The 25,847-nt window shown below is 51.0% G+C and overlaps 1 protein-coding gene across 3 annotated transcripts; it reads right to left on the minus strand.

Annotated features, from left to right (window-relative positions):
• Positions 1-3,169: 3,169 nt before the first annotated feature.
• On the minus strand, positions 3,170-20,968 carry SLC17A9 (solute carrier family 17 member 9). 3 transcript variants are annotated; one of them, XM_084776724.1, is made up of 13 exons: positions 20,436-20,968; positions 13,343-13,470; positions 12,752-12,891; positions 11,411-11,510; positions 9,404-9,534; positions 8,614-8,710; positions 8,306-8,402; positions 7,652-7,739; positions 6,893-6,927; positions 6,345-6,460; positions 5,679-5,734; positions 5,525-5,554; positions 3,170-4,295 (listed from the first exon to the last, which is right to left on the minus strand). In XM_084776724.1, the coding sequence occupies exons 2-13, from the start codon at positions 13,453-13,455 to the stop codon at positions 4,132-4,134; spliced, it is 1,167 nt and encodes a 388-aa protein (XP_084632850.1). In that variant the 5' UTR covers positions 13,456-13,470; positions 20,436-20,968; the 3' UTR covers positions 3,170-4,131. The 3 variants fall into 3 exon arrangements, with proteins under 3 accessions (XP_084632850.1, XP_084632849.1, XP_084632848.1); XM_084776723.1 differs by having other exon boundaries at positions 6,911-6,927; positions 13,273-13,470; positions 20,436-20,965; XM_084776722.1 differs by having other exon boundaries at positions 13,273-13,470; positions 20,436-20,963.
• Positions 20,969-25,847: the final 4,879 nt, after the last annotated feature.

Genomic DNA, 25,847 nt, shown 5'->3' on the forward strand with positions numbered 1-25,847 from the left:
TCTCCGCAGTCCCAGCTAACAGGAGGCTGAGGTAGGGTGACTATCCTAGTAGTCATGAGACCGGCCTGAACAACATAGCAAAAATCCGTTTCCCCCACTATCTTAGTTTGGGTTTCTATCTTTGCGAAGAGGCACCATGATTGTGGCAACTCTTACAAAGGCGAAGCATTTAATTGGGGCTTAACCCATTATCGGCATGCCGGGGAGCGTGGCAGCACGCAGGCAGACATGGTGCTAAGAGAGGAACCGAGAGTTCCATACCTGGATCAGCAGGCAGCAAAAGAGGGTGAGCCAGTGGGCGTGGCTTGAGCTTCTGAAACCCCAACGCCCACCCCCAGTGATGCACACCCTCCAATAAGGCCACTCCCTGTAGCCTGTGAGGGTTGTTTTCATCCCGGCCCACACAATGGGATATCTGAAGTCGCCTTTCCTTTCACCCTGGTGGCGCTGAAATTGATGGAACCCAGGTACTCTCACATATGAAGCAAGAACTTGAGTACTGAACTCCATCCTAGACCCAGGCAACTGAGCATCATCAAGCCTTGGAAAAGTAAGAAAAGATTTTTTTCAAGGCAGGGTTTCTCCGTGTCAGCCTGGTTGTCCTGTAACACAACGCCCTCTGTAGACCAGGCTGGCCTTGAACTCAGAGATCTACCTGCCTCTGCCTCCCGAGTGCTGGAATTAAAAAGCATTGCCAGCACTTGGGAGGCAGAGGCAGGCAGATCGCTGTGAGTTCGAGGCCAGCCTGGTCTACACAGCGAGTCCAGGACAGCCAAGGCTAAACAGAGAAACCCTGTCTCGGGGTGGGGGGTGGGGGTGGGAGGTGGGGAGAGGGGCGGGGAAATGGCTGTAGGAAGTTTTGATGCCTGCCTCAAAACAGGCGAATCCTGAGGACATCGTGCTGAAGAGGTGATTCCCTCACGAAGGTGGCCTGTGTGGTGGCTTGCTTACACAAGGCTGCAAGAGTCAAATTCACCCACAAAAAGTAGAGTGACGGGTGCTAAGAGCTAAGGGCAGGGTAGGGAGTTAATGTTTGATAGGGACAGTTTGTTTTGAAAGTTGACTGTGTTCTTAGATGCTGGTGTGGTGATTGCACAATGCAATCTGCTTAAAGCCACCCACTGCACTTTTTAAAATGCAAGATAATAAATTTTACATGACCTGTAGGCAGGAGGAAGGAGAGGACTGACGCAAGCCAGGCTCGACCTCTAGAACCTATAAAATGGGGCTGTTGTAGGTGTTCATTGCTGCGATAAAACATCGTGACCAGGGCTGGAGAGATGGCTCAGTGGTTAAGAGCACCACCTGATCTTCCAAAGGTCCTGAGTTCAATTCCCAGCAACCACATGGTGGGTCACAACCATCTGTAATGTGATCTGATGCCCTCTTCTTGCCTACAGGTATACATGCAGGCAAAGTACTGTATACATAATAATAAATAAATAAGTCTTTAAAAAAACAAAAACAAAAAAAGCACATCATGACCAAAAGCAAAAGTATTATTTCAGCTCCACAACTTTCAGGTCAGACCTCATTACTGAGGAAAATTAGGACAGGGATTCAAGGTGGAAAGCTAGAGGCAAGAACTGAAGCAAAGTTACTGGGCTGCTTCTCATGGATTCCTTAGTCTGTCTTCCTTTACCACTCAGGACCACTAGCCCAGGGCCGGCATCACCTACAGTGGCCTGGGCCCTCCCACGGCAATCACTAATGAAGAAATGGCCCCACAGGCAATCTGATGGAGGCATTTTCTGTTCCCTGTTCCCAAATGACTCTAACTTGTGTTACACTGACAGAACACTGGTCAGCACAGGGGCCTTCTTAGGTATGGGTCCCCAGCCTCAGGACTATGGAAGGTTCTGGAAGCACAGACCGAGGTTCTGAGCAGGCATTGCTGGTACACCAAGCACAGCAGTCAGGGCTTTCATGCAAGCCCGTGCTCCTGTCTGTAGACATCTCTGCTCTGAGGATCTCCTCTGATATAGCTGACACCTCACTGCTTTCCTTGTGAGTGGGACATAGAATGTCCTCAACACATATTCATTCTTGTAAAATAAATGTGTGTGTGCACAAATGTTAGCCAAGCTGGTGTGTGAGGAGGATAGAGATTGACACTGTATGTTTTCTTCTACAGTACTCCATTTTTTTTTTCAAGACAGGGTCTCTCTGTGTAACCTTGACTGTCCTTGACTCGCTTTGTAGACCAGGCTGGCCTCGAACTCACAGCAATCCGCCTGCCTCTGCATCCCAAGTGTTGGGATTAAAGGTGTGTGCCACCATCACAGCCCAGCCTAGTATTCCATTTTTTGAGACAAGTTCTCTCATTATGCCTGGAGGTCACCATTTAAACTAGACTGGCTCATCAGAGTGTCCTGGATTTGTTGCTGTTACAGGTGCACATCGCTGTACCTGGCTTTTGTATGTGGGTTCTGGAAACCCCACTCAGGTCCTCATCCTTGTTCACTGAGCACTTCACTCACTGAGCCTTCTACCCAGCCTCCACAAGTTCATTCTTAGGAATGATGCACTCTCCTCCTCGTCCTCCTCATCCTTCTCCTCCTCCTCCTCCTTCTCCTCCTCCTCCTCCTCCTTCTCCTCCTCCTCTTCCTCCTCCTCCTCTTCCTCCAGGCATGACTTGGCCATTTTGAAATGGGAGCAGCTGATTACTGGCATGAACCCTTCACAAGGCTGAGTACACTAGCACTCCCTCATAGAGGGAAGACGCCATGAGGAAGGTTAGCCATGCAAGCTCGCGCGCGCGCGCGCGCGCACACACACACACACACACACACACACACACACACACACACACACACACACTGGTTGCTGGGCGAGAAAGACTTTTCTTTGGTGGTACAGCCACCTGTAAGTTACCCTTGTTCCTGTAAATAACTCCAATTAAACTCATTAGTAAATTGGGCAGTGGTGGCACACTACTTTAGCTCCAGCACTTGAGAGACAGAAGCAGGAGAATCTCTGAGTTCAAGGACAGCCTGGTCTACGGAGTGAGTTCCCTGGACAGCCAGAGCTACAGAGTGAGGTCCTGTCTCAAAAAACCAAAACCAAGGGCTGGGTGTGGCGGTATACATCTTTAATCCCAGCACTCAGGAGGTAGAGGCAGGCCGATCTCTGTGAGTTCAAGACCAGTCTGGTCAACAGAGTGAGTCTAGGACAGTCAGGGATCTGTTTTTGTCTTGTTTTGTTTTGTTTTGTTTTTGAGACAGAGTTTCTCTGTGTAGCTTTGGCTGTGATTTTTGTGTCAAATAAAACAACAATCTTCTTTTAAATAGTTTAATAGTTTTCACTTAAATAAGGCTTTAGTGAGACTCACTCTATCTATAAAGATAATCTAATAAGTATCTTGGAGAATCATTATCAGTTCATGAAAACATCAGCTCCATAAGGTACAAACGGGGAGGTAGAAAAACAGGCCAGAAAGTGGGAGAGCTTTCACCTTGTTCTGGGGTCTGTGATTTCTGGAGTGTCCAGGTACCTGCCTACCCAGGACACATCAGTAGTGCTGAGTGATCCACAGGAAGGGGACTGGGGTCTACAGAGGCAGCCAAGGACCTCTAATACATGGCACACTGCTCCAGCTGGCAGCCTGACTTCTGGGGAGAAGCAGAAACCATGGCTTCTCTATGGTTCTGAACTGTGGTTCTGGTGGGCCTGTCTTACTGTGGGGATATAGTTTAACATCTATAGACATCTTGGGTTATCATTACTGGAGAGACGGAGGTAGGATGAATGAAGCCTGGAGTAGGTGAGGCACACAACACATCCTCAACACAGAGGACTGTGGACTGGAGGTGGGAAGGCCTCTCATCAGCAATGTGGCTTTCCACAATTGCAGGCATCAGACCCGCTGAACCTGAGTGGAGAGCAGGATGCTCCTGACTAACGGATGAGGATACTGAAGCTCAGAGAGGCCTTGACCCTACTCCGGACAGTTCTGTTCTCAGGTGTCTGTTTCTACCAATCTCTCCAACTCATCTGGATTCTTCGGGAGTCCATGGTCTTTGTTGTATCTCATACATCCTGAGGTGGAGGTTCACAGTGCTTCACCAACCGAGCTGTGCTGTCCTCCGCTGCTGACATCAGGACCCCGGGTGGGACTGGACAGTCAGGGAGCTAGAGGTCCTCATGAGTAGGGATCAGGTCCACCCTCTGAGCTTTTCCGAACACCAGAAAGGTGCCCAGTCCCAGGTTGCTGATGATGGCCACCAGGTTGAACACACAGGTCCAGGAGCCAGTGGTCTCAATCAGGTAGCCACCCAGACATACGCCTACCACACCTGGGAAGAGAAGCAGAGACTGACTGATGCTCCAGGGAAGCCAGTCTCACACATGAGGTCCTGGGGACCCTGGGATAAAGTCTGAAGTCTGAGCTGTGGGCCATAGGAGACTCAGACTCAGGTGGGTGTTAAAAGACAGAGTCCTCACAGGCCATTGAAAATCACATATTGAAGGTGCTCCCATTCCATGTCTCACCCAAGGGAAACAAAAAAGATGGTAGAGGATGGGTTCTGTCAGTCTAGGTACTCAGTGGGGGGACCAGGTGGTACCCCAAACTACAGGACTAATTAACACCTGGTGTCAGTCAGGGGAGAGTGGCTTGCGGGTCCCCTACCATCAGCCAAGCCAAGTGACACCTCAGCTGGCCTATCTATGATTCCTCCTGGGCCATCTTTGGGGACCCCATTCAGCAGCACTGGATGAGCAAGATGGGATGGACCTCATCTAAGCTCCATTCTAAGCTCATTTGTTAGTTGACCCAAACTAAAGAATATAGAGAAAAGTTAATTCAAAACATGGCTGCTCTGGCAAGAGATCACATCCAAAGACCTTCTAGGTCTGTGTGATCTGGCTGGAATACAGACACCTTTAATCCCAGGAGAGAGGGGGAAGCAGATCTCTGAGTTCAAGGCCAGCCTGGTATAGAGCAAGTTTCAGGTAAAGAAAAGCTTAGGTCCTGGTGTGGTGGTACACGCCTTTAATCCCAGCACTCAGGAGACAGAGGCAGGCAGAACTCTGAGTTCTAGTCAGCGCCATTCAGACAGTTCAGTTGAGTCAGTGAGTTGAGAGGCCCTGCGGTGGCATTGGCTTTATGGCAGTTCGGGTCATGGAATTCAGAGGCAGTTTTTACCAAGAGAGTTTTACAGAGAGACTGAAGAGAGACCATGCCAGACACAGGTGAAGACAGAAGGAGCCAGACAATTAGAACAGATTGCTGGAGTTAGTTTGAGGTCAAGTAGAGCAATTCCATGAGAAACTGAGAAAAGCCAGATTGAATTAAATCAGCTTGGAGAGGAGCTTGAGCCAAAACAGCTGAATTGAAGCAAGCAGTTCAGAAAGAGCTAGAAAGAGTTGAGCTGATTCAGTAGTAAGTCTCAGAGGCTGAAAACCTTCTAGGCCTAGGTTAGCAAATGGAGCATTAGAGACAACAATTGCTTCAGGCAAATAAAAGCTCCTCTAACAAATGAACACAAGAACCTCTAGGCCTGGGCCTGGAGTCATCCTTTACCTGCCAAGGCCCCTGCAGTGTTGGCCACACCTGAGAACATGAGGAGAAAGACACCATGAGAAGACCCACTTGTTGCTCCTGCAGCCCCTCCTCCTCCCTGGTATACCCGACTGGCAAGGGCGGTGGACAAAGCAGGGACAAGCAAGTGGCTCACCAAACAGAAAGCCGGCACAGGATGGGGCCAGGTCCTGAATATTGACCGAAATACCACTGTGGGAAACAGGAAGGAAGGAGGGTGAGTGGCCACAGGCCTGGTTCCTTCTACTTGGCCTGAGGGGCTACTAGAACATAAGAGAGGATTATGAGTCACCAAAAGCCATCCAGACCCGCCCCTGCCCCTGCGTGCCACGCACTGCTAGGCCTGCTGGCACCGTATACCCCACACCTCAGCTCTCCCTCTCTCTTGCTGACACAACACTAGAAGCTGCGCCTGAGAACGTACAGAAGGCCAGGGAACCATGCAGTAGGCTCAAACGCAGTTTCCTGTTTGTTAATTTGGAACGGTTTTTGAACTGGGCCCCTAATGCACCCCAGAGATGGTCGGCTGAGATTGCTACTACTCAAAATAAGAGAAAAGATGCGGAAAAAGAAGGGAAGAGACTGCAGATGGGCATCAAACCTGGTGTTTATGTTTATTCCTCTTCTCAGGCCCCTCCCCCAAGTATGGGGATTGGTTTTCTTGAATGACCCTGGTTTGGTACCCAGATCTGCTCACTCGGACAGATCATAGGGAGCTTTTCTTTACCTCACCTTCACAGGCCTCCACACCAGAATGCACTAAAAACTGGCAGCCCCGTGGGATGTGATCATGGGCCCTTACCTGTGGTTGAAGGTCTGGAAGCCAATGGAAGCTGATGCAAAGATTATAGCCTTGGGGAAGCTTGTCGTATGGCCCAGACACAGGGCAAAGATGCTTGACAGACCAAGGCCCATCACCTGCAGAACAGGGCTGGTGAGGGGCCAGGAGTCATGCTGACCAATAGGGTTCACCCTGGCTTGACCCCACCCAAAGGACCACTAGTGTTCTGAACAAGATCAGAATGGTTTTATCTAAAAACGCCTCTCAGGCTGGGCCTTCCCTACTTTACGTGCCCTGACACAGAGAGAAGCAGAGATCACTTTCAGAACTCTGAGAAGGTCCTCAGGTCACTGGCCCCAGAGCATCTTCCTGTGGCCACCTACAGCAGCCCCTCCCTGGGTCTTATTGCTGTGGAGTGGCCTCTGATGGTTTGATATACTACAATCAAAAAACTCAGAATCTGAGCTGACTCTGCCAACACCTATAAGCTTCTATAAGTTGCTTTGGTCATGGTGCCTTATGACAGCAATACAAAAAAATAAGACAAGGGATTCAAATGATTTTCCTACCTGCATGAACTTACGCACCGTGATGACTCTGTAACCTGGGCAGGGAAACAGAGCCAGCTCATTGGGTGTTCTCAATAGAGTCCCACCCACAAAGTCAGAGAAGAGGGATGTGGGTACCCAGGGCAACACCTCAGGGCATAAGATGGGAGATTCCCTATGGTGGATTGAACACTCTTATGTACAGTAGGGGTGTCCTAGGGTTTCCTGTGGTACAGCCTGGGTAGAAATATGGAAAGGCAGCCCCACAGGACATTACAAAAGTGCAAGCTATCAGGTAAACTTAGACCAGTTTCTTCAAATTTTCTGATCTTGCCACAGTGGCTATGTGCTACTTCCTGTTGAGGAAAATCTTTATTCTGAGAATGAGCACACGTGTACATGTGTCTCCTGTACCTGAGCCTTAAGGACATTGCCCCATGGGGCTCCTGGAGCTCTGGAAGATTCGAGAGCAGATCTGGGTGCCTATGACGCTACCAAATGCTTTCCTTTCAATGTAGAGGGTCCAGGATTATGCTCACTAGAATCTTCTCACTTCCTCCAACTCTTTCCATTAAAGGGGAGACCAAGAAAGACACACTGAGCTCCTCAGCCCCAGGCTGCTTTCATTCTTTGGGCTGACTCTAAAGGACGGTCTGGCTGTCACAGGATGGTGGTAAGGCCTTTCCCTAGTGATGCAGATGCACTTCCTGGAGGGGGGGGCGGCGGCAGTGAGCTTCTTGAGGCTATGGTTTACCCAGGAAAATTTACCCCAACACTCACCCTGACTGATGAGGCGGTCAGAGAGGAACCCACTGAATAGACTGGCAGGAATTGCCAGCAGCCAGGGCACCACATTGAAGACCCAGCCCTGCAAGGAGAGGTGCAGCCTCAAGGATGGCCAGGGCAGCACCTAGCCAGCCCCTCAATGACACCCAGGCAGGAGCACCACTCCAGGCTTACCATGTCAATTGAGCTCTGTCCACTCATAGGCTGAGCCTAAGTGCAGAGGGTCCTGGAGGACAGGCCCTAACCAGCCCATTACCAACCCCCCTGGGCACTGAGCCCACTAATGGCTACCTTCTGAAGTCACGTTCCCCACATGCTCCCCTTACTGTAACAGTCTGCCTGGGAATGCACAGCCCCAGGACTCCAGAATTCCCAGGTCTCCTTTGGATGTGGCATCAGCAGATTAGCTAGCCAGCCCTAAGAGAGGGGGCTCTCTTGGGAAATAAGTCACGGACTCGGACTGAGGTAACTACAGCTCTCATAGCCTTGAATTGATGTCTGTTCCCAAAAAGGACTCTCATTTCCAGGCCTGAAGGCCATAGGGAAATGGAGTGGCCAAGCCGACTGTGCAACCACCCACCCACAGAGGCCTTTATAGTGCAAGCTTAGCCATCTTTCTCCTGCGAGGACCCAGGTAGCAGGACCCACCTTGGAGTGGGGGAAGGTCTCCTTGAAGAAGGTGGGCAGCCAGGAGAGTAGGATGAAGAAGGAGCAAGCTGAGGACAGCTGGGAGCCGACCGCCGCCCTGTGTGGGTCACCAGGCTCAGGGCTGCCAGTCCATGGGGGACCCACTCCTTCCCACAGGGCACCAAGGCCCTACCCTCAGGAACCTGGGGTATTTGCTGGAGTGTCAGGACCAGGTCCTGCCAAGCTTAGCCAGCTCCATGCAACAGTGCCCACACCCCCATGCCCAGTCCTCGCCCACACTCTGCCTGGCTATGCCAACCCTAGCTCACCAGACAGAGGCCTTCCGGAAGAGTTGTCTCCAGGGTACTTTGGAGGGCCTGGCCACAGGTAGGCCTTGTGCCAGGACACCCAGGGCCAGGACAAGGTCTATGGGAATAAATGGTTTCAAACAGATAGCTTCAGAACCAGGCACACCATGTTGTCCTTAACAGAGCGGGCATTTGGGAGCTGTGAGGGCAGAGGGGTCAGGGTGCATCTTCCCACCCCTTCAAGGTCTATACCTCACATGATGGAGTCCCTCAGAGGCCCCTTCCTGCTACCTGAAGACTCAGCCTAGCCTTACTACCTGCAGCCTCCACCTGCTAGACTCCCTGTGTAGTTTCAGCCCTGATGGAACAGTATGAGCTGGGGCAGGCTGAGTGCTCAACGCTTGGGTTTTCAGAGCCAGTGAGTGCATCTTCACCAGGCAGCTGTGACGACCGACCCACAACGACACCCTCAGTATGGAGTCTATCGGTGTTAGACCCTCACCTGAGACTCCGGCCACCCCCCACCTGTGAGTTTTGTACTACTGCCCCAGCTACAAGCGGCTTGGGAGGCTAGCTAAGAAGGGGACACCATCTACCGAGGGACGTCATCGTCATCACCCTCGCTGGGGTGAGACTAAGGGAGGCCCGAGTGGAATCATGGCTTCCTTGATCCGTTGTTGGCGCCCTGAGTGGAGCCGGTAGATGTTTGTTCGCTTTCCCCAGAAAAAGGGTTTATGCGACAGGGGTTTGAAGCCCTGCTTCAAGGAGGGGAGGAAGCACACGGACTGGCCCCCCACGTGGCTGCAGTTACCTTTCTCACTCAGCAGGTACCTGTACACGTAGTACACCCAGAGCAAGGTGAGGCCGCCGGAAAAGTAGAAGACGCTCTGCCAGCCGCACCAGTCCAGGAGCACCGAGCCTATGCCCCCGGTCACCAGTGTCCTGGGAGATACAGAGGAGTTTTGTAGTGACTTTGGTGGCTATCCACAAATGAGTCAAGCCCCCAGGGAAAGAAGCTACTCAGATCCCCTGCCTCACCTGTTTTGCTATTCAGAGAGACTCGGGGTGGGACAGGCAGGGCAAGGGGGATTTGGGAGCAACCGAAAGGACTCTGTTGCATGGGAATTGCCACTGGACTTTCCATTTCTTTCTTCTAGACCTACAAACGAGCCCCCAGTGTGTCATGTGGATGCCGGGGCTTGGGGCGGAAGGCAATGATAAAAAGGGTTGCTTAGGAAACACGGAAATGAAATGTCTCCTCTTTTATTTTCTTTTTCTCTCTCCATATATTATAGAGGACAATATTCCAGAAAATCTTCTAAGTGCAAAAGCACGGCCACCAACACCAAGGCCCACAACCTTCCCCTTGACTCCAGGGTATGGTGGTTCCAGATGCAATGCAGGACACCTCTGCCTCACCCTTCAACCTCCACCCTTCCAGCCTGTGCACTCACTCAAGCAATCAAGAGAGAACACTGGGCTCTGGTGTGTGGCTGAGCTGCCTCCCTTCTTCCTGTGCATCTGTCTGTGTCCCCAGCATGGCACCTGGGGCACTATCCTACCCTTGCCTGGGGCTCTTCCTCTCCCTACTGCTCCCGGCCATGCACAGAACCTGATCTGCTGCTCAGGACACAAGAACTCAGACTGAAGGTGTATGCTGGACCCTCCTGTAGAACTTGAGCCCTATTGTTTCTTTGACATTCACACTGCACAGTGTGAACTGTGTTTTCAGTGTTAAATCAGACCCCCCCTACCCAGCAGAGTTAACCTCTGCAGCTCCCCCTACCCCGCAACCTGAACTCAGCCAACAGTAGACCCAGGCCTGAGTGTATCAGGAAGTCCCCTTTAACCTCCCAGGAGCCCACAGAATATACCCTCTTCCATGCCTGCCCACCTATGGATGTCTCATGAGGGTGGACTCACCCAGGACACATACCAAAGCCCCACTTTACAGCATCAGAAAGGTAAAGGGAAAAGCGTGCTGTGGTCATCAGCCTTTCCTGTCAGCTGCAGAAGATTTATAATCACCATAGAAGCACACCTCTAGGGGCATCTATAAAGTTATTTCCAGAAAGGTTTAACTGAGGAGAAAGAGGAAGAACTATGCTGAGTGTTAGCAGCATCAAGCCATGCACTAGGGTCCTGGGCTGAAGGAAAAGGAGAAAGTGAGATGGTGTGGTGACACACACCTTTAATTCCAGCGCTCAGGAGACAGAGTCAGGGGGAGTCTCTGTGAGTTTCAGGCCAGCAGGGCTACACAGTGAGACCTTGTTTCAGAACAAGTAAATGAAAACCAAAAGGCCACCCCCGCCAAGAAGGATAAAGTGAGCTGAGCTCTTCCTCTCCCTCACTCCTCTCCTCCCTTCTCCCTCTCCCTTCTCCTCTTTCTTCTTCTTCTCCTCCTCCTCCTCCTCCTCCTCTTCTTCTTCTTCTTTTTCCTCTTCTTCTTCTTGATTTTATTTTTTTATTTGTTTGCTTTTTCAAGACAGAGTTTCTCTGTGTAGCCTTAGCTGTCCTGGACTCACTTTGTAGACCAGGCTGGCCTTGAACTCACATCCATCCGCCTGCTTCTGCCTTCCGAGTGCTGGGATTAATGCCCGGCAAGTCCTTTCTTCTTAATCTGCTTCTTGTCAATTGCTTTGTCATAGCAACAACAGTGGATAAGACATTTTCACAAACACAGCACAGACTTGAGGAACAGTGGCCAGCCTTTGGAACCTACCACTAGCCAACAGTCCTCAAGCACCTCTGGGCTTGAAGGATGGACCTTGAGAACTCAGGTGAAAGCTTTCTGGGTCCCTGGAAAGTAGGGCCTTACCCGAACTGGGAGCCAGCACCCACAGTGCTGTAGGTAAAGGCTCTCTCACTCTCCTGCACTCTCTGGGACAGCAGACTGGTCAGGGCTGGGAAATAGACACCTAAAACAAGCAGAGAATACCATCACCCCATGCCCAGTGACAGTCAGTGAGGGCCAAGACACCACTTGGGTTTGGGCTATGAATCCAGAAGACATTGGTGCCTCCTTTCTGTTACCTCACTGGGCTGTAAGGGACCAGCAGGGCTGGCTTTGGGCAACATTTGGGTAAGGAACCAAATTAATTTCGGGTGAGAGTTATACAGAGTGACATACAACATCCCTTGAAGAGCGCACTGCTTCAAAGCAAAACACCTCTACCCCAAGGCATAATACCTACCCTACACCCAGACTGTGGCGTGTGCACAAACACACAGACTGTCCCACATCAGCTCCCTGGAGGCGCTTGACAACCTTCCCACTAACACATTTATGTGTGCACACACAGACTACACAGCAGCCTCTCAGCTGTGCTCCGGCACCTTCAGACACCTCCACATGGGGGCCATACACTTCTATTCGTCTGCCTTGTAGCAAAGAGCCTCCACCTGCTTTTAGAGACAGTTTTCATCCAGGATTCCCTTTGGTTCCTAGACAGCTTGAAAGCTTGCAAACAGCTGGACACACACCTTTAATCCCAGAACTCAGGAGGTAAAGGCAGGCAGATTTCTATGAGTTTGAGGCCAGCTTGGTCTAAATAGTGAGTTCCAGGCCAGCCAGGGCTACACATAATGAGATTGTCTTAAAACAAACAAACAAACAAACAAACAAACAGCTTGAGTATTTGCTCCATTCTAAAAGGGTTCTAAGCCTCATCTGGAGAGACTTCTTGAGGGGTCCCTTTGCGGGTGTGACAATAGGAACCCACAGGCTCCCTGCTATTATTACTCACAACAGGGAGGCAGGAGTCCCCAGCCCCCTTTCCTTTGGGAACTTCTTATCACCACGTCAATGAATGGGGCACCTCACAAGGCAGTTCTTGTTCCTTGAAAGAACGGGACCTGGGGCCAAGACCCACCACCCTAAGAAGGAGAACCACAGGATGGGGGGAGTGGGGGGGGGGAAGCTCCATCACCTCTTCCTTGCCTACAGATAACACAGATATGGCAAGGCACCCCTCCCCCACCCTGAGTGACCAGTCATGGGCTGTCATTCAAAATAAATACCTTAGCTATATAGAACAGAGTTTTGAGCAAGGGGTAGCAGACAGGCAGGCACGCAGGCGTGCGTGTTGCTCTGTCCACCCTTCCTAATGGCAAGGCAGACAGGCAACACCAGAGGGATGAAGCTGCCAAGGGCCCTTACCTTGGAGCAGACCCGTGAGGATTCGGGAGAACGTCATGAAGGCCAGGTGGCCACTGCCAAGGTGGGCGAGCAGTGGTGTGGCGACGGTAATGAAGCCCCAGGTGGAGGCTGACAGTAAGATGACCTTCTCGCCTCCGATGCTGGAAGAGGCGCAGGGAGGAACAGGAAGGGGTAGCTGTTTGAGAGGACTAGGGGCACCATCCCTAACCACCGCACAGACCCTTGTGGTGGGCGCTGCCTCAGCCTGCCCTACAGAGGGGCCCAGCACTTAAGTGGTGTACAGGACTGAGTCTGGCCTGTCGGTTTCATGTTTCTGTATGCACTGCCTCAGAGCAGCCACACCTTAATTTCCTCTCACCAAAGGCTAAACCTCTTCCCAAATATTTGTCGAACTCCTCTCCCATCAGCCCCTCCTCTCCTGGTGTGCCAGGACAGGACTGACCACACCACCTCTCTGAGGCAACCCAGGTGACAATCCCCCTCAGCCTGAGCAGTGGGGGGCGGGGGGGGGGGTTGGTTACCGATCCCCAAGGTGGCCGCCCACCACCTGAGTCAGGCAGTAGCCCCAGAAGAAGCTGCTGAGCACGATACCGGCCTCCTTCTTGTTCCAGCCAAAGTCCTGGCTCATGGCAACAGCACAGACAGGCGTGGTGACACGAGCACAGTACAGCAGGCAGGTGCCCAGGAGCAGCATTCCTGTCCATGCCTGGCACTCAGGCCTGTGAGACACAGAGAGAGGATCAGGACCTGGAGAGGGTCCCTAGCCACCCTTGAGGATTCGAATACCTTCCCAAGGGCTGGGGAACATAGACATATGTACAGTAAGGGTGGGACTTGAGCTAACCCCTTTGGTGGGGATTTTGGTGGGCTAATAAACCATGGAAAGCCCCAAATCAGCTGTCTTCTAGAACTTAAGGCCAATTCTAAACACAGGGGCTGAGAACAGTACAAGAGCCTCAGGAAGGGGCCAGGTTAAATACATGACAGCCAGACATGTATTCACAGGGCTCAGAGCCTGGGCCCATTCTCCTGGCCGCCAGGACTATACCAAGATCCTAAGTTGAGACCTGACACTAGCATTGTCCATATCCTCAAGTTTCTTGTAGACCACAGCGATGCAGAAAGGGATCTGGAAGCAGCAGACAGCTTACAGTATGTGCTAAGCAGGGGAGAATGGGGGTTGCTTTGGTGCTAGGTAGTCTAATGTTAATTATTTTGCTTCCTGAGGTCTGCTTGCTGTCTTTTAGGAACAGACACTCATGTACCCAAAATGGCGTTTGTATTCCTTGCCTCCAAATTATCCCTGATTGGCTGAATAAATGCCTACACACTTGGGGACAGCAGAAGTGAGGTAGGTGGAGCTAAGGTTTAAAGGCTTGGAGAAAAGAAGGATCATGGGAAGAGAGAGAGAGAGAGAGAGAGCTACAGGAGAGGAGGAAGGTAGACCACCGCAAGTTAGCGTAAAGAAGAACCACATGGCTGGGAGGAATTGAGTCTGAGGGTCGGATGGTGGCTGGAGGGGAGTGGCCCAGACGGAAAGGATGTGTAAGTGTTTATGGATTATGGATGGAAAGTAGCCCAGATAGGAATGATTAGAGCAAATGGCATGGGATGGGGGACTGAGGGACGATGAGGTAGCTCAGGGGTTTTATATCTGCCCAGCCCCAGGTGAAATAAGGCTTATTAAAAACCTATCAGGTAAGCCAGGCATGGTGACTCACACCTTTAATCCTAGCACTGGGAGGCAGAGGCAGGCAGATAGCTGTGAGTTCGAGGCCAGCCTGGTCTACAAAGGATAGGCAAGGCTACACAGAGAAACCCTATCCGGAAAAAAACTAAATAATGATGATAATGATGATGATAATAACTGCTGCAATAATTATAGGCTATTAATAATAAACATTCATTTTTATCCTTTTTATTTTCTACAACAGGGGAACCCGACTCAGGAGGAGCAGGAGGCTCCCAGGGAGTAGAACAGTGAGCCCTCAAAGTGCCCAGGAAAGTTCTTCAGCCTTCATGGAAAGGGTTGGGGGCGGGGTAGTCAGAGGAGGATGTAGAAAGTTGGGGGACTTTGCCTTGGAGGAATTCCGGCTAGGCAAGGTTGCTGGGCATCTAGATCCCACAGAGCACTGCCACTGGGATCTCAGGGCTCCCGCCTGAGTGAGGTTTACTGTCCAGCTGACAGGCAAAGAGCCTCAGAGGGGAAGGAGCAGACCCCAGCATGGCTTCCAATCAAGAAGGGAAGAGCGAGTTATGGGGCCAGCTTCACCCTTCCTGAGAAGAGCTCTGAAGGTACTTATTTTCCCAGCAGACTCAAGGTCACATGGTAGACTAGTGGGCTTGGCTGGATGGAAGGGTAGCGAGCAAAGTGCTCCCCACCCCAACCTCTCACCACTGCTTCCCCACTCGCATCTTACTGTGCAGATGAGACTGGTATAACGGAGCCTACGGTGAAATTCAGACTCAGAGCAACGTCCTTGCCTCAGCCTCCTGTGTGCTAGGACTGCAGATGTAAGCTGCTCTAGCCTCCCTCTTATCTCTTAGGGTCTCTGTTTTGTCCAGGCTGTCCTGGAGCTCACTGTGTAGACCAGGCTGGCCTTGAACTCACAGAGATCCTCCTGCCTCTGCCTTCTGAGTGCTGGGATTAAAGGTACGTATTGCTAGCTTCTTGAACATTCAAGTTTTGGATTAATATTCGCCCAGAGAAGTCTACTGGCCATAGGGACCTGACAGTGAAACAAGAACTCTGCTCCCCCTCCAGACCCGCCTGGCCTCTGCTTTTCAGTGAATTTGGTTATTGGCAAGTTTAGTAAACACAATGATTATAGTCATGTGGGTCTGGACACGGTTAGTGAGTTTGATCACACATGCATAGACCTAAGGTCCACTCTATCTCCCTCACTCAGCCTGTAAGGACCCCAGCCCTCTACTGGGGAGAGAGATCTGTCTGTCTGTCTGTCTGTCTGTCTGTCTGTCTGTCTGTCTGTCTGTCTCTGTCTGTCTCTGTCTGTCTCTGTCTGTCTCTGTCTGTCTCTGTCTGTCTCTGTCTGTCTCTGTCTCTGTCTCTCTCTCTCTCTCTCTCTCTCTCTCTCTCTCTCTCTCTCTCTCATGCTGGGAATCAAACCTAAGATCTCACTCCTGCTGGGAAGCACTCAGTCACTGAGCCATGTCTCCAGTGGGAGGTGGATTTGAGACTTGCTCTCCTGCCCCAGTGTATGGTCACTAGGCTATCAGATTCTCTTTTGTTTTTTGTTTGTTTTAAAATATTTATTTATTCTTACGTATATTAGTTTCTATCTGCATGTATATCAGCATGCCAGAAGAGTGTATCAGCTTACATTATAGATGGTTGTGAGCCACCATGTGGTTGCTGGGAATTGAACTCAGGACCTCCAGAAGAGCAGAAAGTGCTCTTAACCACTGAGCCATCTCTCCAGCTCTGCGGATTCTCTTTTGTAAAAGCTCCTTGTTTGAGGGACTAACAGTGTGTGGTAGGCAAACCTGGCCTGATTCTGCCACAATAGGACAGTAGAGAATGGCTCTTGGCTCGTGAGTCCCTCCTCCTAAAGACACCCTGTGTAGTATCAACAGGGATATGACACACAGCACTGGCCAGGTGGCATCAGCCATTGGACTGTCCACTCTGATCACACATGGGGATGAGCATCCCACTGATCTAGAACAGTGGTGGAGAGTACATGTTGGAGTGTTTGGGGATTCTGCATAGCTATCCTCATGGTGAGTCTAGAAGACACCACAGCTCAGTACAGTTGAGAACAGTCATAGAGGTGGGGCCCTCCGAGCCAGGAGACAGAGGGAGGGTTTGAGGGAGGATGCCCTCTCTGGAAGGGGGCAGACAGAAGGGTACCATGACTGGACATAAGTCCTTTGGAGGTGGGTTGGAATCTGAGGCAGATGACACTGGCATAGACAGCGCAGGGAAGACACAAGCTAGCAGATTACCAGCTAGAGTACCAGGCTTGGGGGACACAAGGCTGCAGCTGGCTTGCATCTAGATCCCCAAAGAGTAAGTTCTGGATGGTCACAGGCTATCAGGAGCAGAGTCAAGGTGAGGGCCAGGAGGTAGAATGAATAGCTCACAGGAGGAGCAAAGTCAAAATAAATGACCAAGAGAAGACTTTGAGCTACAAGCCAGAAGCTTGAACTGTGTGATCAGTGCCCAGCAGGGGAAGAGAGAGAATGGCATGGGCTTCAAAGGGCAGTGATCAGGACAGAGAAGGGACGACAGCGGGACAGGTGAGGTGGACTTCTGGGGGGCCTTACACCCACACCCTCTCAAAAGACATGTGGGGTCCTGGGGGGGGGGGCCCAGACTATGGTGCAGAGGTGGAGGTAGGAAACCTCTGAGGTCTGCTCTGCTAATGGCCAACGTGGTTCCGCTGTGTGGCAAGGAACCTCTGAAAGCCAGAGTCAGGGAGGAATCTCTTGAGCAGATCCCAGAAGGGCTGAGCCCTCAGACAGCTCTCTGGGGACGAGGAAGACTCAAGAGCTCAAACTGCTTTCAGGCTGGGATGCCCGGATACTATTCTGTCATAGTCAGAGAAGACAAGGCATGGGTAGGCTGGCAGGCAGGAAGGGGTCATCATCTGTCAAGACTCACGTGGAGAAAGTGGGTCTCAAGTTTATTGGTTGGCAAGTGAAGATTTTTGCTCCCCTTATCTGGTGTCGCTTGTAAAGCCTGGTTCTTTCTCAGGCCTCTAGAACCTGAGTTTCTGAGTCTTCCCCTCCTATCTCCTCAAGAGTCTGTTCTTGGATTTGTTAAAACTCTGCCTGGCAAGGACCCAGAACCCTGCATCCCCTCCCTCCATTCTGCTTTCATTTCTTGTCAGGATAGTGTGCCAAGCCAACTTTGCCATTGGATTACAGAGGGTGACCAGTCAAGCATTCAAGCCTTCCTGAAGCGCTGCCCCACCTGCAGAGCATCCCCCTGGGTGGGAATGCTATATGCAGTACAGTTGGCTTGTTTCAAAGGCACAAGGATCACAGCAGGGGCTCAGGAGCAACATTAACACACCCACTAAAAGCCACACAATGCAAAGGTGTCTTTAATATAGAGCTTTGTGGCGCTGGAGAGATGGCTCAGCAGTTAAGAGTACTGACTGCCTTTCCAAAGGACCTGGGTTCAATTCCCAGGACCCACATGGCAGCTCACAAGTGTCTGACATCCTCACACAGACATACATGCAGGCAAAACACCAATGCACGTATAATTTTTTTTTTTTTAAGGAGCTTTGTTCCTTTATGTGACTAAAGCTGCAGAGAGCCACTGGTGTTCCAGAGGGACCCACCCAGCATGCCACTCTTCCCCAACCGCACCTGTAATTGCCCATCCCTGTTTCTGTCTAGAGACGACCAGTTAGAAACAGGAAGCTAGCTAGACCCACACCCTCCAGATGAGAGTTGTCTCTAGCTTCCTGGAAGCCATAGAAGTCAGGAAAGACCTAGGCAACCAGTGCCCTGACTGAAGAAGGAGTAGGAGAGGGCTGTCTGTCTGAATGAATGAATGAATGAATGAATGAAAATGAGGGCATGAGTGCTCCTAGGGATGGCTGAGGAAAAGGGTTTTATTGTAGCTATGAGAAAAGAGCTCGAGGCATCTGCAAGAGTCCAGACTGAACAGGACCAGCAGAATGGAATGGACAATGAGGGGAGAGAGAAGGGATGGAGTGAAAGAAGAAGAGAAGAGGAGGGACCAGGAGAGGGACAAGAACCAAGAGAACGCATGGCAGAAGCAGTGGAAGGGAAACTAAGCTTAGGGGCTGAGGAGGTTTAGGGTGGGGGGGAGGGCTAAGAGGAGCCAGGACTCAGCAGCAGCTGCTTGTGATGCTAGGAGAGCCTGGCAGCTAGTGTCTGCTTAGGTATGGTTTTTGTTTTTGTTTTTTTCAAGACAGGGTTTCTCTGTGTAGCCCTGGCTGCCCCAGACTCACTTTGTAGACCAGGCTGGCCTTGAACTCACAGCAATCTGCCTGCCTCTGCCTCCTGAGTGCCGGGATCACAGGCGTGTGCCATCAGGCCCAGCCCTGTTTCACTATGTTAACAAGCACCTCAGTTAGCTATTTGTCCCAGGTTCCTTCGGGACCTAATGTCCTTCTGCCTCCTCCCAGCATCCTGAAGGCAAGAACTGGGCCTTGTCTGTCAGCTGGGTGGGCAATACCAGCCAGGCTAATGAAGGTACATCCTCAGTAGTTGCTGCGGACACAGAACAGGAAAGTCCTCCTGGAAGGGCCCTATAGGCCAGCTGCCTGAATAGTTAAAACCCCAGGCCCAAGAGCCCCATCTTGCTGAAAGCTCTTTGTGACCAGGACCTTGGGTCAGGAGTGCCTGAAAAGCTCCACTCGCCCAACTAGAACCAAAGCTCAGGCTGGCACTCTCAGCAAGCATGCCACTTCCTCACAGACTTCTGCAGCCATGGCTTCCTGTTAGATGGCCCGTGCACAGCATCCGGGGCTGAGCAAACAGGTGGTCACATGGTCCTTAGTTCAGAGAGGGGAAATGTACTGGCACCAGGAGCCTGGGGACCAGAGAATATTCCAGTACTATAGTGCCCTAACTCAGCTTCCACCAACCTCCCCACACCCCAAGATTTGGTGAGGAGAGCACTGCCTTCCGAGTCACCAAAAAGGCTAGAGGAGTGTTGGGCGGACAGCACTACTGCTCTGACCATTACCCCCACAGGAGCTGACAGCGACCTTGACCCTGCAAAATCCCCCAGAATATTCAGCCATCACCTCTGCCAAAGGTGACCAGAGCAAGTGCACAGTGAAAGCAAGGGCCGGGCAGAGCCATTAAATTGTAATCTACAGCAAAATTGGCAGAACAGTTCACAGTTCTCAGAAAGCCCAGGGTGGCGCCTCCGGGGCCAGGTGAGACAGAGGCATTGGGATAAACATGGGGTAGGGAGGGAGGTGGTAAAGCCAGAGAGCGAAAGAGAGCTAGTGAGGGCCGGCATACAGTGCTCCTCAGCTGGCACACTGAGTCTGGCCCTCCCCTAAATGGTTCTGTGCCTCCCCATGACCTCCGCGTGCTTCCAGTGGTGTGACTATCTTAAGGTCCTCTTGCCAGCAGAGGTAGCAACACTTTTAGTCTGGGCCCTGGGGTCCAGCACCTCCTCCTGGGGACCACAGGAGCCAGAGCAGGGTGTCAGCTCTTCTGTAATCTGGGTCTCCTTCTCACCTTCTTGCTCTTGCTTTCTGTGGGGCTACCTGCCTGGAGAGCAGTGGAAAACAGGGGGGAATGGACTATGGATGAGGGTGGGTTAACTGCTGTTTTCCTCCCTGGCTTAGAAGCCCTATGAACTCAGGACCTGCCTCTGTGTCATGGAGCTGCTGCTCAGATCCCTAGGCTGTGAGCATCTGTCCAGCCTAGGGCTCCCACCAAACCTCACAGACACTGCCCTGCCTCCCAGACCTCAGAATCACTGTCAGGGAGAAGGGCAGGGGAGCCGTTTGCTAGATTTTTGGCACTTGATAGACGAGGGTCCATTTACTGGGCTGAGCATCTGTGCCCTCCCTCTTCTTGGGGGTTAGGGCTAGCCAGGAAGGGCATGCCTGTCCCATGAGTGAAGGTGGCAGGATGCGAGAAGCTGGGAGGCAGCCTCTACAGGAGTCTGGTGCTCCCTGAGCTCCCTCCTTGCCCCAGCCCCGCGCACACCTCAACTCACCTGGACCATAGTGTATCCTCTGCGGCTGCAGTTGGGGTCTTGCGGGTCTCCTCCGGGGTTGGCTGCATCGCGCTGGAGCGTTGGGATGGCATAGGCACGGTTGTGTCCCAGTTCGGTACCCTCCCACCTCAGGCCTGGGACAACCCACAGGGCAGCACCGCCCAAGTCCACGTGTCAGTCTCAGTGCTTCCGTCTGGCTCTCCCAGGACGTGTTGCCCCCGGAATTGAGTCCCCGCCCTACCGATGTTCGAGGAGGCAGGGCCAGGGACCTTCCAGCTCCGCAGCAGCCCGAGGCTTACCACTGGGACTTCCGGCTGGGGAAGAGACGTCCCTGGGGGATTATGGCCCCGGACCTGCTTTCTTTCTTCCTCAGGAAAGAGAGCAGTATATATGAGGGTCTCTAGTTCTTTCTGTGGTGGACAGTGATAGACGTGCTAAAAGGGCCCTGTTCTAGTCTAGTAAAAATTAGGTGCCAATCCATAACCAAACGCAAAGATAGTAAAACTTTAAGGCAGTCAATTTTAAAAATGGGTCTTTGGGAGCAGAACTGGGCTGGTGAGAGCGCTGGTAACACAGGCAGTTAGGGCAGTGACCTCGAAATCCTGGGCAAAGGTGTTCTGAGCACTGACCACTGACCAGGCTCTAGGGTGGGTCCCAGCGAAGGCCCACCTGCAGGCTTCCTTATACCGCCTCATTCCTCCTCTATTCGCTGCTGAACAAATCCCTCCCAGACACAGCTGCAGCCCAACTGGGACACACCCACCTAAGGCATTGCTTTGCCCTCAGTCTCCACTTTGTCTCCACCTTCTACTAACCGAACCTTCTTCTGAGCATTCAACAACCCAGCCCACAGCTGGTCTTCACAGTTAAGGACCTAAAGCTAGGGTACACAGGGTATGGTGGCGCACGCCTTTAATCCCAGCACCCGGGAGGCAGAGACAGGCAGATCGCTGTGAGTTCGAGGCCAGCCTGGTCTACAAAGTGAGTCCAGGCTAGCCAAGGCTACACAGAGAAACCTTGTCTCGAAAAACCAAAATAAATAAATAAAATAAAGCTAGGATACACTCAGTTGTAAAACATGTGTTCAGCACATGTGTGAGGCCCTGGATTCAACCCCTGGTTCTAGTGAGAGCAAAACCTGAAAGCCAGGTCAGTCTTCCATCCACATCAGACACCCAGTAGGACACGGACGATGACAGAGAAAGGCTTGCTTCCCAGTCTGCTCTCTTCCAGTTATCCACCTGCACTGTTGTGTGAGGCTCTTCAGAAACTGAATATGAAAGATCCAGAGTCACAGAGCAGGTAACCGTTAGCCTTTTATCTTGAGGTGTCACTGTTGCAGGGACAGGTGGACAAAAGTAGGGAAGGGATGTTACCCTAAATAGGCTGAGTGGAGGAGGGGCCTGCAAGACACATGAAGTCTGCAGGTGTAACACCCACACAGGGTGTTGGGTATACATCTCAGACCAGAGCCTCAACTGCAGGGTAGATAGCTACATTGCCAGAGTTGACAGGGCTGTGGACAGGGATGGGGCAGGCTCCCCACAGTCGCTGAAGCAGAAGGGATGGGTACAGCCAGAGTTGTCTGAAAGAGACTCACATCTGGCTGGGAGGCGAACACCACAAGCTGTTAGCAGTAGCTGGAGTGGACATTCTCTAGGCTTCTCGGTGATATTTGTGAGGTCCACACCCAAACAGAAAATCTGATGGGGAGACATTAGATAGATAATGCCTGGCACAGGGGCCACACTTTCTGTTCTTTTCTTACCTTTTTAAAGAAATTTTTCTTTTGTTTGTTTGTTGGTTGGTTGTTTCTCCCCCCCCCCCCCCCCCAGACAGTGTTGGCTGTCCTGGACTCACTTTGTAGACCAGGCTGGCCTTGAACTCACAGTGATCCGCCCGCCTCTGTCTTCTGAATGCTGGGATTAAAGGCGGGTGCCACCATGCCCGGCTTTTTGTTTTGTTTTTTGGGTACAGGGTTTCTCTGTGTAGCCTTGACTGGACTCACTTTGTAGACCAGGCTGGCCTCGTATTCACAGAGATCTGCCTGACTTTTTTTGTTTGTTTGTTTTGTTTTTTTGTTCTTTGAGACAGGGTTTTTCTGTGTACCCCTGACTGTCCTGGATTAGCTTTGTGGACAAGCCTGGCCTCGAACTCAGAGATCCACTTGCCTCTGCCTCCTTAATGCTAGGATTAAAGGCATGCACCACCGCACCTGGCTGGGCCACACTTTCTTAAGCTGACCAGTTCACATCTTGCTGCTTATACTTGGCCATTCTACTGACAAATGAGGCAGAATGAGTCCAAAAGACTGGGTTCATGAGTAAAAGCAACCCCTAGATCTAAGTCTCCTCCAAAACTCCACTTAACCCCGACCTCCTTGATAGCCCAACACACATAGTTCCGAAAATGAAATGTCCAAATAAATGAGACTGAATAATTAGATTTTACTCCATGGTTACTGACAAGCAACTTTAAGAAATAAGACTCTAGGAGCCAGACATAGTGTGGCATGCCTGCAGCACAGTTATGGCCAGATGTGTCTACAACATAAGATCCTGCCTGAAAAGAAGAAAAAAAGGTTTCCGTACTGAACATCATTTGCATCCACCAACTAATTCAAACATGCAGGTGGTAGAGACAAGTTCGAGCAGCCAGGTCTGAGTCCACAGGATGCCAGACAGTGGACCTCATGATAACCGAAGATGCTTGTGCATGGCCAGTTCTGTTCACACAGTGGTCCCTGAGGCTCTGGAACAGCTTATTCTCTTTTGGGTGCTGGTGGCTTCAGGTGAACCTCACAAACACCCGAAGTGCTGAGAAGCCCTGTTGCTGCCACCACTCCCCCCTTCCCATGCCAGAGTCCTAGGTGACAGGACGGCCTGTTTTATCTTTGAGAAGCAGTTGGAAGGGGTTATCAGAAAACTGACCTACAAGAGGGATAGATAAATCCTTTGTGTGCATGTGTGTACGCATGTGGGTGAATGTTACAGGATCTTTGATCACATTGTGATCCCTGAGATTGAACTGTAAATCCCTGTTTTGCATGGTTGAGCCCTAACACAACTTTAATCCAAGAGCTTTCCGCACACAGGATTTAATAAAGTTAACCCTAGGTCAAGAGGCAGAGCAAGAAACCAGCTGACAGGAATTTAAGAGTAGGAGGGACTTTGAGTTAAGGGGTACTTAAGATAGGATGTAGAAGTAGACATGTTGTTTGGTGCTTCTTTGGGCTTGGGATTTCAGCTTGGCTCTTAGAGCTCTTCAGCTCCTTGGCCTTTGGCTTTTTGGGCCTTGGGCTAGCAAGCCTTTGGCCTTGGGGTTTTTGGCCTTTTCCTCCTGGGCCGCCAGCTGAGCAAGTGAGCCTTCTGGGCCTTCTCCACTGAGACGTGAGCTGAGTAGGAAGTTCAGCTGGGTGCTTCCTCTGTCTCTCCGAGACAACAGGTTTTCCACCCCAGCACCTGGCTCCTGAGTCTTTATTGGTAAAGTAGAACGATCTGGGATTTTCAATTAAAGCAACATTTTGGTGCTCCAACGAGTGGCATGACCCCACAGACAGAGAGATCACTCCAGCTGAGGGAAAACGGAGAAGCCATCAGATTCGGTAAGTCATCTGGTAAATCCTCAAGGAGAGCTAAGGATGGGAAGTAGCTGGAACTTAATTGCAGACTTTAGAACCCTGTTTAGTGGGCTGGAGAGATGGCTCAGTGGTTAAAAACACTGACTGCTCTTCCTAGAGGTCCTGAGTTCAATTCCCAGCAACCACATGGTGGCTCGCAACCATCTAGAATGTGATATAATGCCCTCTTCTGGCCTGCAAATAGTGCACTCATAATCATACCCCCCCCCCCAAAAGACCGTTTAGTGCTACTCCAGGTGGCCTAAAAAATAGAAGCATTAAATGAAAAGCTAAACAACTTAAATGAAATTAGCTCAACACCAATATGATGTTTATTATCATTTCATTATTCATATTCCCCCCCCCCCCACGACAGGGTTTCTCTGTGTAGCCTTGGCTGTCCTGGACTTGCTTTGTAGACCAGGCTTGCCTTAAACTCACATCCATCCACCTACCTCTGCCTCCCAAGTGCCGGGATTAAAGTCATGCGCCACCACTGTCAGGCTTATACTTTGTTCTTAATAACTATAATAGCTCTCTGTACCTGCTCTAAGAAAAAAAGGAAGCAGAAAAATATGAAAAGTGGATCCAAGCCTTAGAAGGAAAATTAGAGAGGCTTACTATGTTTTATGCCCGAATTTTAAGATCGTGCCAAACTGATTATACAAGTGATCTTATAGCCGGGCAGCAGCAGGGGTGCACGCTCAGGAGGCAGAGGCAGGCATATCTCTGTTGAGTTTGAGGCCAACATGGTCTACAGAGTTTGTTCCTGGACAGCCAAACTAAATACAGAGAAACCACGCCTCAAAAAACAAACAAAACAAACAAACAAACAAAAAACCCAAGTGATCTTACATATATTAACAAAAGACAGAAATATTCTGGTCATCTGGTCCTTTTCTGTTCAAGAAAGGATCTCATATATGGAACAGCCTAGGCTGGCTTGGAAAAGCCTTCAGCCTTGTGAAGGCTGTAATTACAGGCACAGGAGCCACCACATCTGGCTTTATATGGTGCTTTAAAAACAAATGCTGTCTCTTTATTGATATCTCCGCACCCCCCCCCAACTGTTGCTTCATTTAACCGCTTAGCTACCTGGAAACTAAAACTTCCTTTCCTTCCACCTTTAAAAAATTATGTGTGTGTACACATGTGCCTGCATGTACGTGGAGGCCAGAGAGCATCAGGTTCCTTGGGGCTGAATCCACAGGCATTTCGGGATGCCTAGTTATATGGCTGCTGGACTCTGGTCTTCATGACTATTGCCACATCCTCTGAGCCAGTAATGCTCCTCTCCAGCAACTCGCTCTACCTTAGCCTTAAACCCAAGAAAAGGCTACATCTCAAGATGGTGCTGAAAGCCACCCATCACTCCTACTCACAGACCAGGAGAGCAGTGGCCTTGAGTCTGTTACTAGCGGCACCCTAAGGTGAAAACTGCCAAAGCACCTGCCCTCTGTGGGAGAAACATAGATACTGAAGAGCAAGGCTGAAGGAGGGAACATGGTAGAGACAGCTGGTTAGCCGTTACCTGAGCAGCTCGGGAAGCTCAACAAGGCCAGTGTGACCCAGCTGGTCAGTATGCACTGTATTACTCAAGAACAAAGCCAACAGCTCCAATTCAGAAGTCACAAAGGGCGCTGCTTCTTAGCACCGAGAACCAGAATTCCCCGTTCTAGTGTCAGGGCAGGCAGGAACTTCCACCAAAGGACAGTACCCACATTATCTCCACCATCCATATCCATGGATGACTGTCTGGGGCTCTGCAGGTCTGTGCACCCTGACCCAGCCTT

The sequence above is a fragment of the Acomys minous genome (assembly GCF_964271855.1).
Source record: "Acomys minous genome assembly, chromosome: 3".
Lineage (NCBI taxonomy): Eukaryota > Metazoa > Chordata > Mammalia > Rodentia > Muridae > Acomys > Acomys minous.

Bases quoted from the DNA above. Each gene is read 5' to 3' on its own strand.
- SLC17A9 (XM_084776722.1), bottom strand. From the start codon at position 20,527: ATGCCATCCCAACGCTCCAGCGCGATGCAGCCAACCCCGGAGGAGACC. The intron at 8,711-9,403 runs GTAACTGCAGCC...TTATTCCCATAG, and splicing joins GTACCTGCTGAGTGAGAAAG to ACCTTGTCCTGGCCCTGGGT. The intron at 6,461-6,892 runs GTAGGAAAATCA...CCTGTTCTGCAG, and splicing joins CGGTGCGTAAGTTCATGCAG to GTGATGGGCCTTGGTCTGTC.